The sequence below is a fragment of the Gallus gallus genome, chromosome 1 (genome assembly GCF_016699485.2).
Source record: "Gallus gallus isolate bGalGal1 chromosome 1, bGalGal1.mat.broiler.GRCg7b, whole genome shotgun sequence".
NCBI classification, from domain to species: domain Eukaryota; kingdom Metazoa; phylum Chordata; class Aves; order Galliformes; family Phasianidae; genus Gallus; species Gallus gallus.
In genome coordinates, this window is record NC_052532.1 from 34,164,229 (window position 1) to 34,176,792 (window position 12,564).

Here is a 12,564-nt window from a genome sequence, read left to right on the forward strand (position 1 = left end):
ACCATGCTCTGCCCTTGTAGGCTAGCACACACGCTCACTGTGCCACTCCTGCATGAAGCACTTTTTTGGCATGTGGTAAGAACTGTGCATTAAAAGGCCTTGCTCAAGGAGCCCGGAATATAATATCAACAAAGGCAAATACAATTTTCTATTTTTGTCTTACAGACACTTCAGTAACCATCGCTGTTTCTTTCTTGCCTTGCTCTGAGGATCTTGCTGGGAAGCTTGCAATGTGTTTAAATTGGCCTCTAATGAAAACATTTAGATTTAGGTTTTCCATTTTAATATTGTTCATGTAAGCAAATTCATCAGATCTATCTAGGAGGAATTTTTTTACCCCCTTTTCTCGTTACTAAAGTTGATCTTTCTTTTTCTATCTTTTTATTTCACTGTAAATAGCTACTTAAAAAAAAAAGCAAACAAACCATCTTTTAGAAGCAATTTGGAAAAAGTAATCTTAGAAGATGTGAGTTATATCATAGTTTTATTACATGGAATTGAAACTACAGTGCCCTGTTGAATTATAATAGAAGCTATAGTGTAGATTAAGCAATTTTTATTTGTCATAGCTTTGATCTATAAGAGATTTATTTTTGTTAGTTGGGAAATTTCTCTTTTAAGTTAGCAACATTCAGCAGTGTAACATCCTTACTGTCCTGGAGGGCTGGACTTCTTAAACACAAAAGTGTGGTTCTTGCTGTTAACTGTTAATTATTAACCTGTTAATTGTTGCGCAGCTTCCTACTGAGCTTGGCTACCTAATTACTTTTCAAGAGCTACTTGCTTTGCTGCAGTCTTGTTCAGTGGACAAAGCAGAGGATTTTTGATGATACTCTTGAATTATCCCATACTCACAAACTTCACAAAGAGTATAAAGACTTTTTCTGTTCTTCATAGATGAAAATTTATTCGGTCACATTAGCTCCGTTACAGAATAACTGTGATAATTAAACTTTACCATGGTCCCATTTAATTAGACAAAAATGGAGTATGTACAAGAGAAGCCCCAAGAATGGACAAGCAGGGAGGTTTCTGGTCACAGCTGTGGCTCATTGAGATTGTTATAGAGCTCAAATGCAATTTACCCACACCATGTACAGTTTGAGTCAGTTGTATTGTTTCATTGCCTTATTAGTACTCTATTCATTTAACCATGAAGAGGGGAAGGAAATTGCTTGTCTGCTTTGTAATTTGGAAGATGAACTGTAATTCATTTGTAAGTGGAGTATTATGGCACTGTGCATCACAAATATGCTTCTGAAGAGATTTTGAAGAATGGCAAAATGGGATACTATTTAGTTCACTGCGTGACCCCGGTAGGCAGGAATTCTGCAGGATACTAGAATTCTTCACATCTCCACTCTCTTCTGGTGCATAAGCTACCAGCATTCATTTGAGTGTTTGTAGGTGGCTGAAGTACACAGGTTTGGATGTAATTTGGATGGCTCTTCATATTTTTAATGTTGTATGGCTATCGACAGATTCTGTACCCTGTTCCAGCATGGCTGACAGCTCTGTGACCTTGGGTAAAGTCCTTTTTTGCTATGCCTTTTTCCTCCTGCCCATCATTTGTCGAGCTTGTTTATATTACAAGACTTTCAAGGGAGAGAGCTGTCTCTTTCTGTTGAGCACGTCTGAGACCCAATGCAGAGGAAAGGTTTTTTCACTTGAAATCACCTCCTAAGTCCACCGGAAATGAAATAATTGGTGGCCTTTGCAAAGTATCCTGTTTTTGATTGAGCAAATGAAGTTTGAGCAAATGAGTCTCTGAAAAGTGGTGTAAGAAGCAGCATGGTAAATGTATTCAACTAAATGATAGTCACCACCAGTATCACAGTGTTTGTGTAAAGGGGATCTCAGTTATGTGAAGAAGGAAGACAGTTAATATAGTCTTCCCAGGCCCAGAATCCTTCACCCAGTTGTAGTATATGCTGTCTGCAGCAGAATGCATGACTGTAGATATAGATTTATAAACAAATTGATGCCCTCAAGTCCAATATGTAATAATAGCAGAGTTTAAATTACATGTAGATATGATTAGGGCTAAGACATATAGGAGAGAGAATATAGATAGAATATAAAACATCCAAAAACTCTTGTGTCTAGAAAATCAGGTTTTTATGTGATTATCTTAGGATCATTCACACACACACATTAATTTCTGAAAACCACAACAACATGCACACCAACTTTGTGTTTGCAAATGTAAATGATACCTAATGTGCTGGGGCCTGGAGGAGGTTCAACATCTTTGTCAATGCCAGCTCATGAAATGAGTTTTAATATTCCAAGATGCTGGACAAGTTAAAGATGCTCGACACTCGTCACAGATCAGTCCACTAGTGTTTTCTACTATTGTGGAAATAACACAAATTTTGAACGGAAAAGGATGGGAAATCAGAGAGATGGTGCCTTGTTAACACTGAAGAGATCTTACTAAGATGATTTCTAATATATACTCTATTTGGTACACTCTGATGGCATTCTCAAACACAATGATTTGACTTCCTTAAGTAGTCACTTTTTAAGCTGCGCTTCCCTCCCAAAATGTTTGAATTTACATTGAATCAGTAAATTCATTAGTCTTCATTCACCCTTCAGGAAAGACAGAAAAAAATATCTTAAGTACTTCCATTCCCTTTCCATTCATTCCTGCTCACCTGAGAATTACTGTTACTCTCCTTCCTAGTGACTAGGGGAAAGTTTCATCGTTGATTTGGCTGGAGACCAAGCAGCTGAGAAGGTTGGGTTGGGGCCCTTCCTTGATTTAAAGAGTGACTATGGCTGTGCTGGGAAATCAGATGCTGACTCAGTAGTTCCTAGACCCTTCTTTGGGTAGACCACTGCATCAGTCATCCTATAAAAGGTTATCCCTTGTTCCTCATTGTGCTTTCAGTTATGTCTCTTTGAAAATAGATAAAGTCAAAGGAGAACAGAGAGCAAAGTGGCAAGATAGCCTCTGAAATACTAAATTTCACTCGTTTCTCATGGAGAAAGAATCCTCTAGCTGAAATCAAAGAAAAAAATATGGAAAACCTATCTGCTCAGCTGAGGAGTGTTCCCACCTTTTCATCCACAGAGCCTAGCAGCTGCTGCTTGTTGGCTACTCACTTCCACAGTAAAACCAACTCAACCCAGCCCCCTTATTTTAGCTGAGGGAGAAGGAGAGTTGCTTTGGATGTTTTCCTTTAGCTGCCCTGGCTCTCCCTTCCCATTTTGGGAGGAGTCCCTAGGTCAATAAGGATAGCACCTGCTTCAGAAAGCAACGGAGTCATTTGAGCTGTGATCTTCTGGAGGTGCCTGGCCTGACTTCAGCCTAGGTGAGAGCTGGAGCCATGTATAAGCAGTGAGATGGGCACCTTGCTACAAGCTTCACTGCAGTCTCTGGCACAGAGGAGAGAGTAAGACTGTGGTATACTGTGTGTGCACCCTTCCAGCCCCATTCCCAGCATGTCACATAGCCCTTCTGATTTCATGAGCTTGTCTTAGAGGATGAGCCAGCTGCAGCCAGACGCTAGGCATAGAGGACCACTGAAGTGTTCTTTGCCTGTGTGCCTTGATTAATATAATAGGACAAGCTGGTTGCAGTCAATGTGTATGCTATCTTTTTCATTATTTTCTCTCCACCATAAAGTGTGTTTTCTTTTTTTGTTTGTTTTAAATAATTTCTCAATAAGCACGGTATCTTTTGTGCCTGAGTGCATGTTGTCCAAAATTGCACATCTTGTGTTTTGATTAACATGATTTATGAGGTCATGAATTTGAATAAGAAAGAAGAGAGAGCTATTTTTTTTCTTCCCTCTGGGTTTGTCAGGGAGGGGGAAAAAAAAAAAAACCTCAACTTTAACATATTTCCTATGTAAGATGATGAGAATGATTAGCATTAGTTGAAAGAGAAAAAGGTCTGTTATTTGAAGAAAAAACAAAGTTTCATGTCATTAGACTCTATGAACTAGCCAAGTGATAATGATTAATGACAGAAGATTCAATGAGGATTAAAATGTTTCATGTTTTTCTTTCATTGGTAGAGTGTTGTAAATTTATGACCAATAAGAAACCATATGAAAGATCTGTCAGCTTTTATTATCTCACATTTTGGTCTCTTATCGAAACTGATTTCAGGTTTTATAGTACTAAAAGTAAGAGGAAAAACACAAGCTGCTTTTAATCAAACTGGAATGTTCAGTGATCACCTTTAAAATCTTTACAGGGTTGATCTGAGTATGAAGTAAAGAACGTTAATTTGTCTTTTGTTGACTTAATTTAGTGGCAACCACATTATTTAAGATGTAATGGTAGACAAGTTTGTGTCATACCACTGCAACTGCCACTGCACATGTGGACATCCATCTGCTTGGGATTAAGTGCTAAGTCAAAACACCAATGAAGCCTAATGCTGCCAGTTTAAGTCAGACACAATTTGCACCAAGTTTTATGTGAGTAAGGACAGAATGATCAGGTCTTAAGCCAGATGACAGTGAATTAAATTACAAAGACTGAAAGTATGTCTACAAGGAAAGAAATGCATCCCCGTGTGATCTGATAGGAGTCCTGGCAACCTTGTCTCCTGTTAGAGGGAGCTGAATTACCATTTGGTATGCTGTTGTAATTCCCTCCCACTGCTCTTTACAGACCAGGTGGTCCCAGTCTTTGCATCAGGCATGACCAAGGTGTCTGAAGGATCTTAGAACCCTTCTCCAAATACCATGTCTATGAATGTCACAAAATCCATATTTGAAGTGTTTGTTTCTGAGGGGTTCTGTTGGAGAAGTCTGCCTAGGGTGCACTGAATCACCCTTCTAAGTACCCATCCCTGCTCATTAACTTTAGTTGGGCATGCAGTTTGGATGGTTAAGCTTAAGAGGGATTATGCCTGTCTACAGTGGATGTGCAGAGAGCTGAGGCAGAGTGCAGGAGGTCCTCAAGTTACTTCAGGTGCTACTGTGGAAGAGTAGTAGAAAAAATTTGTAAGTTTAAGAGATGAGCAACCCAGTCACTCCTGAGCTGTGCTGGATGCCACTGAACCACCTGTACACACAGCCTGGGCATAGTGTGTTTATGGGAAGGTTCATAGAGTCATAGAAACATTAAGGTTGGAAAAGACCTCCAAGATCATCTAGTCCAACTGTCCATCTTCCACCAAGATTTCCTGTTTCAGGCTGCCTGTTCCAGTGCCTGACCACTCTTTTGGAGAAGAAATTTGGGCCCAAAACTGATCACAGTATTTGAGGTATAGCCTCATCGGAGCTGTGTAAAGGAGTATAATCACCTTCCTGCTCCTACGCTATTTCTGGCTACACTATTTCTAATACAAGCCAGGATGCCATAGGCCTTCTTGGCCACCTGGGTACACTGCTAGCTTGTGTTTACTTAAGTGTTGACCAACACTTGCAGGTCCATTTCTTCCGTGCAATCTTCCAGCCACTCTGCCCCAGGCCTGTAATTTTGCCTGAGGTTGTTGTGGTCAAAATGCAGGACCCAACACTTGGTCTTGTTGAACTTCATCCCATTCATCTCAGCCCAGCGATCCAGTCTGTCCACATCCCTCTGAAGTGCCTTCCTACCTCAGGCAGATTGATGCTTCCTCCCAGCTTGAGGTCATTTGTAAACTTACTGAGGGTGCACTCAATCCCCTCATCCAGGTCATCGCTAAAGATATGAAACAGGGCAAGCCCCAATACCAACCCCTGGGGATTACCACTCGTGATTGGTCTTGAGTTCAACCGATCTTGGATGAGTCTATTTTAGTTGTTTTTCTTTCTTTTCATTTCCCTTTTCTTAAAAAAACAAAAACAAAAAACAAACAACAAAAAAAACCACCAAAAACCCTATTTATCTGTCTCTAATTATAATTACCCCAGTGAATTGCAGCAATTTCATTCTGTTTCTCTTGAACTAATAATGAGTAAGAATCATCAGATTTGTAAAAGGTGGCAAAACGTGTTTTGTAAATGAATCGTTCACCACTATTCACGTGTTCTTGGTCAAGAAGAGAAATGTGTAATTGAAAGAAAGACAGCCTGGGGGTAATGAGAATGAATCAAAAATGGAAATGTATTAAACTTAATTTCAGTCAGGACCCAAATATTCCTGTAATCTTTGGCATTTTTTAGAAAGCAGGTAAAATTTTCCAGAAGTTTACTTGGCAGAAATTTTGCCGATTTTATGCTGCTTCTTATGAACATACAGGAAGTTAAAGTCTTGTAGTCTAACCATTTCAACCAAGCTGAGGATGCATGACACAATAAATGCAGTCGTGAAAGCTGAAAGGTGTCTTCTTAAAACATTATCATTTAGAAACAGAAGTGTTCTGTTTCTGCATGTTGCATTTCAAAGCAGTGGTCAGAACAGAATTTGTCTGTTTATATTCTCATTGAATAAATGTTTAGCCGCAAGATATTTTTGAAAAATATATGCATAGGCTCCCTTCCATGCTATTATCTCACCTTGACTCAATGTTTTTTTTCCTGCCACGCACTCCATATTTAAGGGATTTTAAAAGAGTCCAAGGAATATGGATTTGCAGTAGGGTGGGATTTGGAACATCAACTGCCAGCACTGATAGATGGGCTATCTGGAAACTGATGAAGACATATTTAGGCTGGAGAGTGATGGAAAAAATGTGCTAGTAAATAAAGTCTGCTGCATAAATACTGTACTGAGGGCTCTGGAAACGAGTTTAAGAGACAAGAGGGGAAGATATAGTGTTTCCCTGAAATTTTACCCCTTCCTGCATTAAAGGATAGGAGGAAATCCCTGACTGAAAGAGAACTGACAGAGCTGGATATTAGGTCAGGAGTTAGTGTCAGTGTTAGGCCGTGGCAAACTGAAATTACGTTGACCATCGATCACCCCGTTAGTAGGTGTTGCTGGAGATGAGCAGTACAGGATCTCTCTTTTTAATTTGTTCTGTTTTCTTTGCTTTTTGCGTGTCTGAGACTCTTCTGTCACTCCACAACAATGATGTACCTCATCCATACCTGGACCAGTGCCGTGGTAGCAGTACGGTTAGCAGGGCTGTGTCTCACTGGTGAGGAACGCTGCTGGAACCCACGCCAGCAGCTGCTTTTACTCCACTGGTTCCAGGCATCACAGCGTAGGCTGTATAAAAGGTCCCACTCCTAAAAACCCAGAGAAATGAACATAGCAGAGCTGTAATCTTAACTCCCTTGTTCTAGTCTCTGTAAAAGTAATTTCTTTAATGACACATTAACATAAATTTTCATGTTCTCCTTTGCTTTCTCACACAAGGAAGATCAGTGCCCCAAGGACCTGCTCCGAGCTGGGAAGTGCAGCACACGGGGAGCTCCCTGTGGGACTGCTCCTCCTGGGCTCCTCTTTCAGAGGGAAGGGAGTATGGGGCCGTCTCCCACCTCCAGTAAAGTCCATGTCTGAGACTCATGGCAAGGCAACTTGCCTGCATCTGGATGGGAGCAAGGACACAGATCTGCATGCAGCACTCTTGGCCCTGAGTGGATCTGACCTTCATCATATCACAAAAGGGATGAATGGTGACAGGACTTTGTCTATCCCCCTCCCTCCTTCCCACAGTGAGTAGGGTTATTGGGAAACTTCAGGAGCTGAAACTCATGAGATTTCCACTGGCAACTTGCCTCTGAGAATGTTTTTACTCATCCACAAATGATTGAGCTTTAATGAGTTTCTCATAATTTGTACAAGCAGAACAGTATATTTCTTTCCTTCCTTCGCCAGTGCTTCTTGCATATTTTTATGAAATTTTCATAAAACATTGGTCAGTGCCAGGCTTAAACCTTGCACAGATGGACGTAGGCAATAACATTAAAATGCATAAGCAATCAAATGTATTACAGCCTGTGGTTCTGCTTTACCTTTTGGATAGCAGTGTATTACTTCATACTTAAAAAAAAAAAAAAAAAAAAGGAAAGCAGTCTGTTGAAGAACCTAAAAAACGAGGCAGAGCATTCTTCAAATGTGTAAAGATTAATAAATGAAGAGCATTCAGTGTCATCTTCAGTGCAATTTAAAGAATAAAATTACCTAAGTTATGTAGTCTAATTCAGACTCTATTTCTGGAAACTTCCTACTCATATCTCATTAGTTCAACATTATGCTTTATTTGTACAAGCCTGTTTTAAAACTGTTGAATGGTGGGGAATTAAGGGAATTAAAAGCAATGATAGTATATATATATTAGAAACAGTCAAAGCAAGGGTGAAGACAGTAGAATCCTTTGCTCTCAGGAAGCCACTTGATATTTACTGAAGCCCATGCAAATGTTTCAATGATCTAATAAAGATCAATGAAGAAAAAAATAAGAAAAATGATAGTGTGATGATCTTGGGGAAGCAGATGGTTTAAGCAGAGGGATGACAGAAGGATATGCTGGTGTAAAACTGCAAATGAAATTGTTGTTTGCCCTGATCACTCATTTTACATATTTGGATGGATGTACCGCCGTTGCTGTACGCTTTTACTGTATGAAGAGACAAAATGTTCAGACAGAGGTGGCAGAAGATAGTTGCAGAGGCTGTGGTGGCCACAACTGGAGGCTCTGTGAGCAGTTTGATTTTATTTTTTTTTTAATTTGTGAATCAAACCTGTCCTTGGAAACAAGGCTGGGGACCTGCATGTGCAGGATGGTTTGCTTTAAGCTGGCAAGCAGCAACAAAATATTTGTTTCTTTTAATGTCTTGAACTAGACTCTAGCCTAGGGTATATATATCCCTCATATTTCCTTAACATAAGTTGATATTGGAAAGGGAACATTTCAGACAAAGGCTTGAAATGTGCTTTAAAAATGGAAAGTGGAAAACAGTTGAGCTTACTGAATTTTCTCCAAATACTCCGGTATTTCCAGCAAACATTTTCTACAAAATCAGAGAAATTTGCAGAAAATTTTCTAGAACTCTACAGAGTGCAGTTCGGGGAAATTTAGAAAGAAACTAAAACCAAGTTCCCAAACCTGCTGTCAACTCAAAATCAGGGCCCATTTAATTGGATTCTTAATTAGCGGCACCCACGGGCCGGTTTCCGGGATGGCGTGGCCGGCCAGCCGTGACAGCCTTTCTCCTCAGCGATGCGCTGGCACAATGCAGCTGAACCAGCCTGTGACCCCTGGGAGCACCAACAATGGGGACAATCCGTCCCTGCACACAGAGAGGTGACCTCAGCTCAGGTCTTGGTAGAAAACAGTTCCTAATTTTGCAAGGCTTTTTGGCTTAACAATTCTTAGGGTGCAGATTAAAAGTGCTTTTTTACTTTAGAGTAATATCACGAAACAAATATTGTAGCTCACGATAGCAGTATTGAACACTGAAGTAGAGAGAGTGAACATTGAAAATTTTGCTTTGACTACAATAGAGTAGGAATCCTTTCCCCACTCCCACTCTCCCCCTGCCAAAAGTAAACCAAATCAATAGGACGGTGTTCCGTGCAAGTGATGAGCCCCCATGTTTCATGTCAAAATGTACAAAATGTTTTAATCTGGTGGAAGGTGGGGCTCTGAAACTGACGTCAGATATGGCCAGCACTGAAACCTGGCAGATCATTAAGCTGCCTGCAGGGGAGGGAAGTGCACTGTAAGGTCCACTTTGGAATGTGGGCCGGAGGTCCCCAGGTCCTCCAATCCTTGCTGTAAAGCCAGGAGCTGCAGGGCGTGTTTGGGCTTTCTGTGAGATGCTTTATGGGCTGTTGCTCGTGGCATGGGAACTGAATCATTTTTCACAAACTGATTGTGCTATTGGCTCTGCTCTTTTCCTGCAGAGACCTGGACTGTGTTTTACCTCTTTAGTTGTTTTATAGGGAAGAGTCCTATTGAGAACACCTGGAACGATACAATTACAGCACAAACATTTAAAACCATTGGTACGCCTCATCTTTCTGGGAAGCTGGGAAGAAGGTAATGGAGGCACAGAGATTTTTAGTTTGTATACAAACCTTTCGGGTTAGTAGATGTTGTTCATATTTCAGTGAAGGTTTAAGCTTGGAACAGCTCCTTTTAGCCAGCTGCAGGCAGAGCTTTTCTGTTGTGCCTAGGAGTGCTCAGCAGCCAGCATGTGTGCCATTTGGGTTGCAATCTGATGAACACATGAGGGGAAGGGGAAGGAAGGCCCAGCAGCCTCTTGCATTCCGTTCCTTCCCCACCCCTGCAACTTCCATTGTTGCAATGCTGCTAAATCCGCTTTGCCCGCTCAGAACTTAAGCAAACAGACATTGTGCTTATGTGGAGTTATGCAGCATTTGAGAAAGGTCTGAGGCTGTTGAATAGAGCAGGATTGGCAGTGGGGTAGCTTGGTGTCAAAGGTTAGATTTGTTATATCCAAGACAGGGTTTGGAGCTGGCATGGGTTAGCTGAGTGTTGTGGGAAGGGAGTCTCAAAGGTCCTGCATTATGTTGAACTGAGAGCTTTGGAAGGGGAGAAAGGGAGGTGTTGTAGTGAGAGCTGTCACTGGGAGCAGAGACATCTCGGTTCCTGTGCGAGTCCTGGAACTGGGCACAACGTACAAAGCAGCTCTGAGTTCTGCACCATAGTGCATTTGCCCTGCTTTAGCATCACTCCTCAAGGAGAGGTTTAATGAGGTGGCTGAGTCAGTTTAACACCTTGCTGGCACAGGAACTGTATTTCTGTATTTCTGTTTTCCTTCCTCCCCTCGCCCCGTATTATTTTGCCTTGCCTTGCCTCCAGCGTTTGGTTGACCTCTCAGTTAACTGATTCAGCTGGCTCAGAAAATACAGCTGAATAATCTTCTACTGGTTTTGAGTGTTGGACTTTCTCCCTCCAAACTGGTAAGCGCCAGAGCCAGGGAATGGCCAGGGAGCAGGGACCCAGGTTTGATGGTTGGACGAGATGATCTTAGGAGTATTTTCCAACCTAAATGATTATGAGATTCCAACTGGGAGTTAGCTGCTGGTCTGGGCTCAGTGGGGCTTTGCAACCCAGACATCCCTTTGAAAATCTTTGTTTTCAGCAAGTAAGCATCTTACATTTCTTTTGTTCAATACAGTGTTTTTATGGAAAATTTCCTACTGAGCCCTTGTAAAGTTTTTGTATTCTGCCTACTCTGGCAAAAGTCTCTGAAAGACTTTGCTTTTAAAATGAACCACAAACTTGTCTTTCAAACCCAAACAACATCTCTGTATGGCTCCTTCCAAAATCCAGTCTAACCAAAGATGGTTCTTTGACTTCATGCTCCCAAGCACAGACTGCCCAAGAGAAAGCTCAGAAACCCACATTGCTACCCTTTCATGTAAAAAGGAAAAGGAATATTTCCTGTAATGTAAGGAAAAACTAATGAAACGGAGAAGAGTGGAAAGGCTGAGTATGAAAAGTTGGACACATCAGGTGTAAAACACATTAAATTAACTTCAAATTAAAATCCTGACCCGCTACTGCTTCCCAGCTGGGCCTACAGCAGGCCTGGCCATGCTCCTGCAGGCCAAGTCCCCTCCTGCCCAGCCTTGGTGGTGAGCACCTAAACAGGCAGTAGGCATGAGGGGTGGGAGTCAGCTGCTTTGCCGAGCTGGGAATAACCTGCAGGCTCGTGGGGCACTATTTATGTGAGGTTTCAGCAGAGTTTACTTTTGAAGTAAATATTAAAGTGAAGTGAGGGACAGCGCTGTCTTTGACCACAGAGCATTATTTTATACCTCGTTAGGTCTGTTTTTCCTACTAATGCACCAGTGGCAATTGGACAAGTAACAGACTGAGGGGATGAACAAAAGAGTTGCTCCTTTCCCTAGCGTGCCAAAGCCATTCTGTAAATGTGGCACTGAAACAAAAAAAGACTTCAAACCCCAACACAGAAGTGAGGCCTTCCTAGGAAACCTGCACTGCAGCAGTTTGCTTCCCTTTATTTCATGTTTCACACGCTCCTTCCCCCTGACTTCAGAAGAACCCTGTGTCTGTGTGCAGCTGATGTGCTGTTATGTTCCCATTTCCTCAAAGAAATATACAAAATGGCTTAATGGTAGTTGGATTTTTTTTCTGCTTTTGAAAATGTGAAGTTTTTACAGATATTTAAAACAACCTGATCTTGGTACTTAGCAAGGCTTTCATTAACATCTCGTCAGTAATAGCCCTTCTGTGCTGCTTTGGGCCTACTGGTCCAGCAGGAGCTGTTCCCCTGAGAAGCCCTGTGCCAGGGAGTGGAAACCTCCCCTTACTGATGGATCCCATGCGCTGCTGACCCCCTGTCCAGGAGATTTAGGAGTATTGCCAGAATCAGTAGGATCAAGACTCCTTTATAGGGGTGCCATGCAGTGAATGGTTCAAGTGATACCTCCCATTGGTGCCTGCACCACAACTCTGGCCTGTGCTAAGAGTAAGCAAGCAGGCACATGGTAGCCACAAGTGTGAGCTGCTCTACACACAGATGTGCACAATGTTCACATACACACCAGTATTGTAGATTTAGTGATGCTCTGTTTTGACCTAATGATGACAATTCTGTTGTATGCCTCTCTTTTTCCACACAAGCAGCTTTGCTGTGCTACCCCTTTGCTTTCCCTGGCTTTTCTTGCCTACAAGAGGAAGATACAGCTGCTGATAGAGGATTCTAAAAAGCTTGAGGGTAATGGAGGGAA

General features: G+C 41.7%; 1 protein-coding gene across 15 annotated transcripts in view; it reads left to right on the forward strand.

The window, feature by feature from the left end:
• Nucleotides 1-12,564, forward strand: part of MSRB3 (methionine sulfoxide reductase B3) — an 83,893-nt gene that overhangs the window by 49,958 nt on the left and 21,371 nt on the right. Inside the window, exon 7 of one of the 15 annotated variants that reach the window (XM_015281622.4) lies at nucleotides 7,252-8,539. The exons of the other annotated variants lie outside the window; for them this stretch is intronic. Within the exon in view, the coding sequence (XP_015137108.3) occupies nucleotides 7,252-7,382 (131 nt within the window). The 3' untranslated portion in view covers nucleotides 7,383-8,539. Of the gene's footprint in view, nucleotides 1-7,251; nucleotides 8,540-12,564 lie in introns of those variants that run through there. 15 annotated transcript variants of the gene reach the window in all.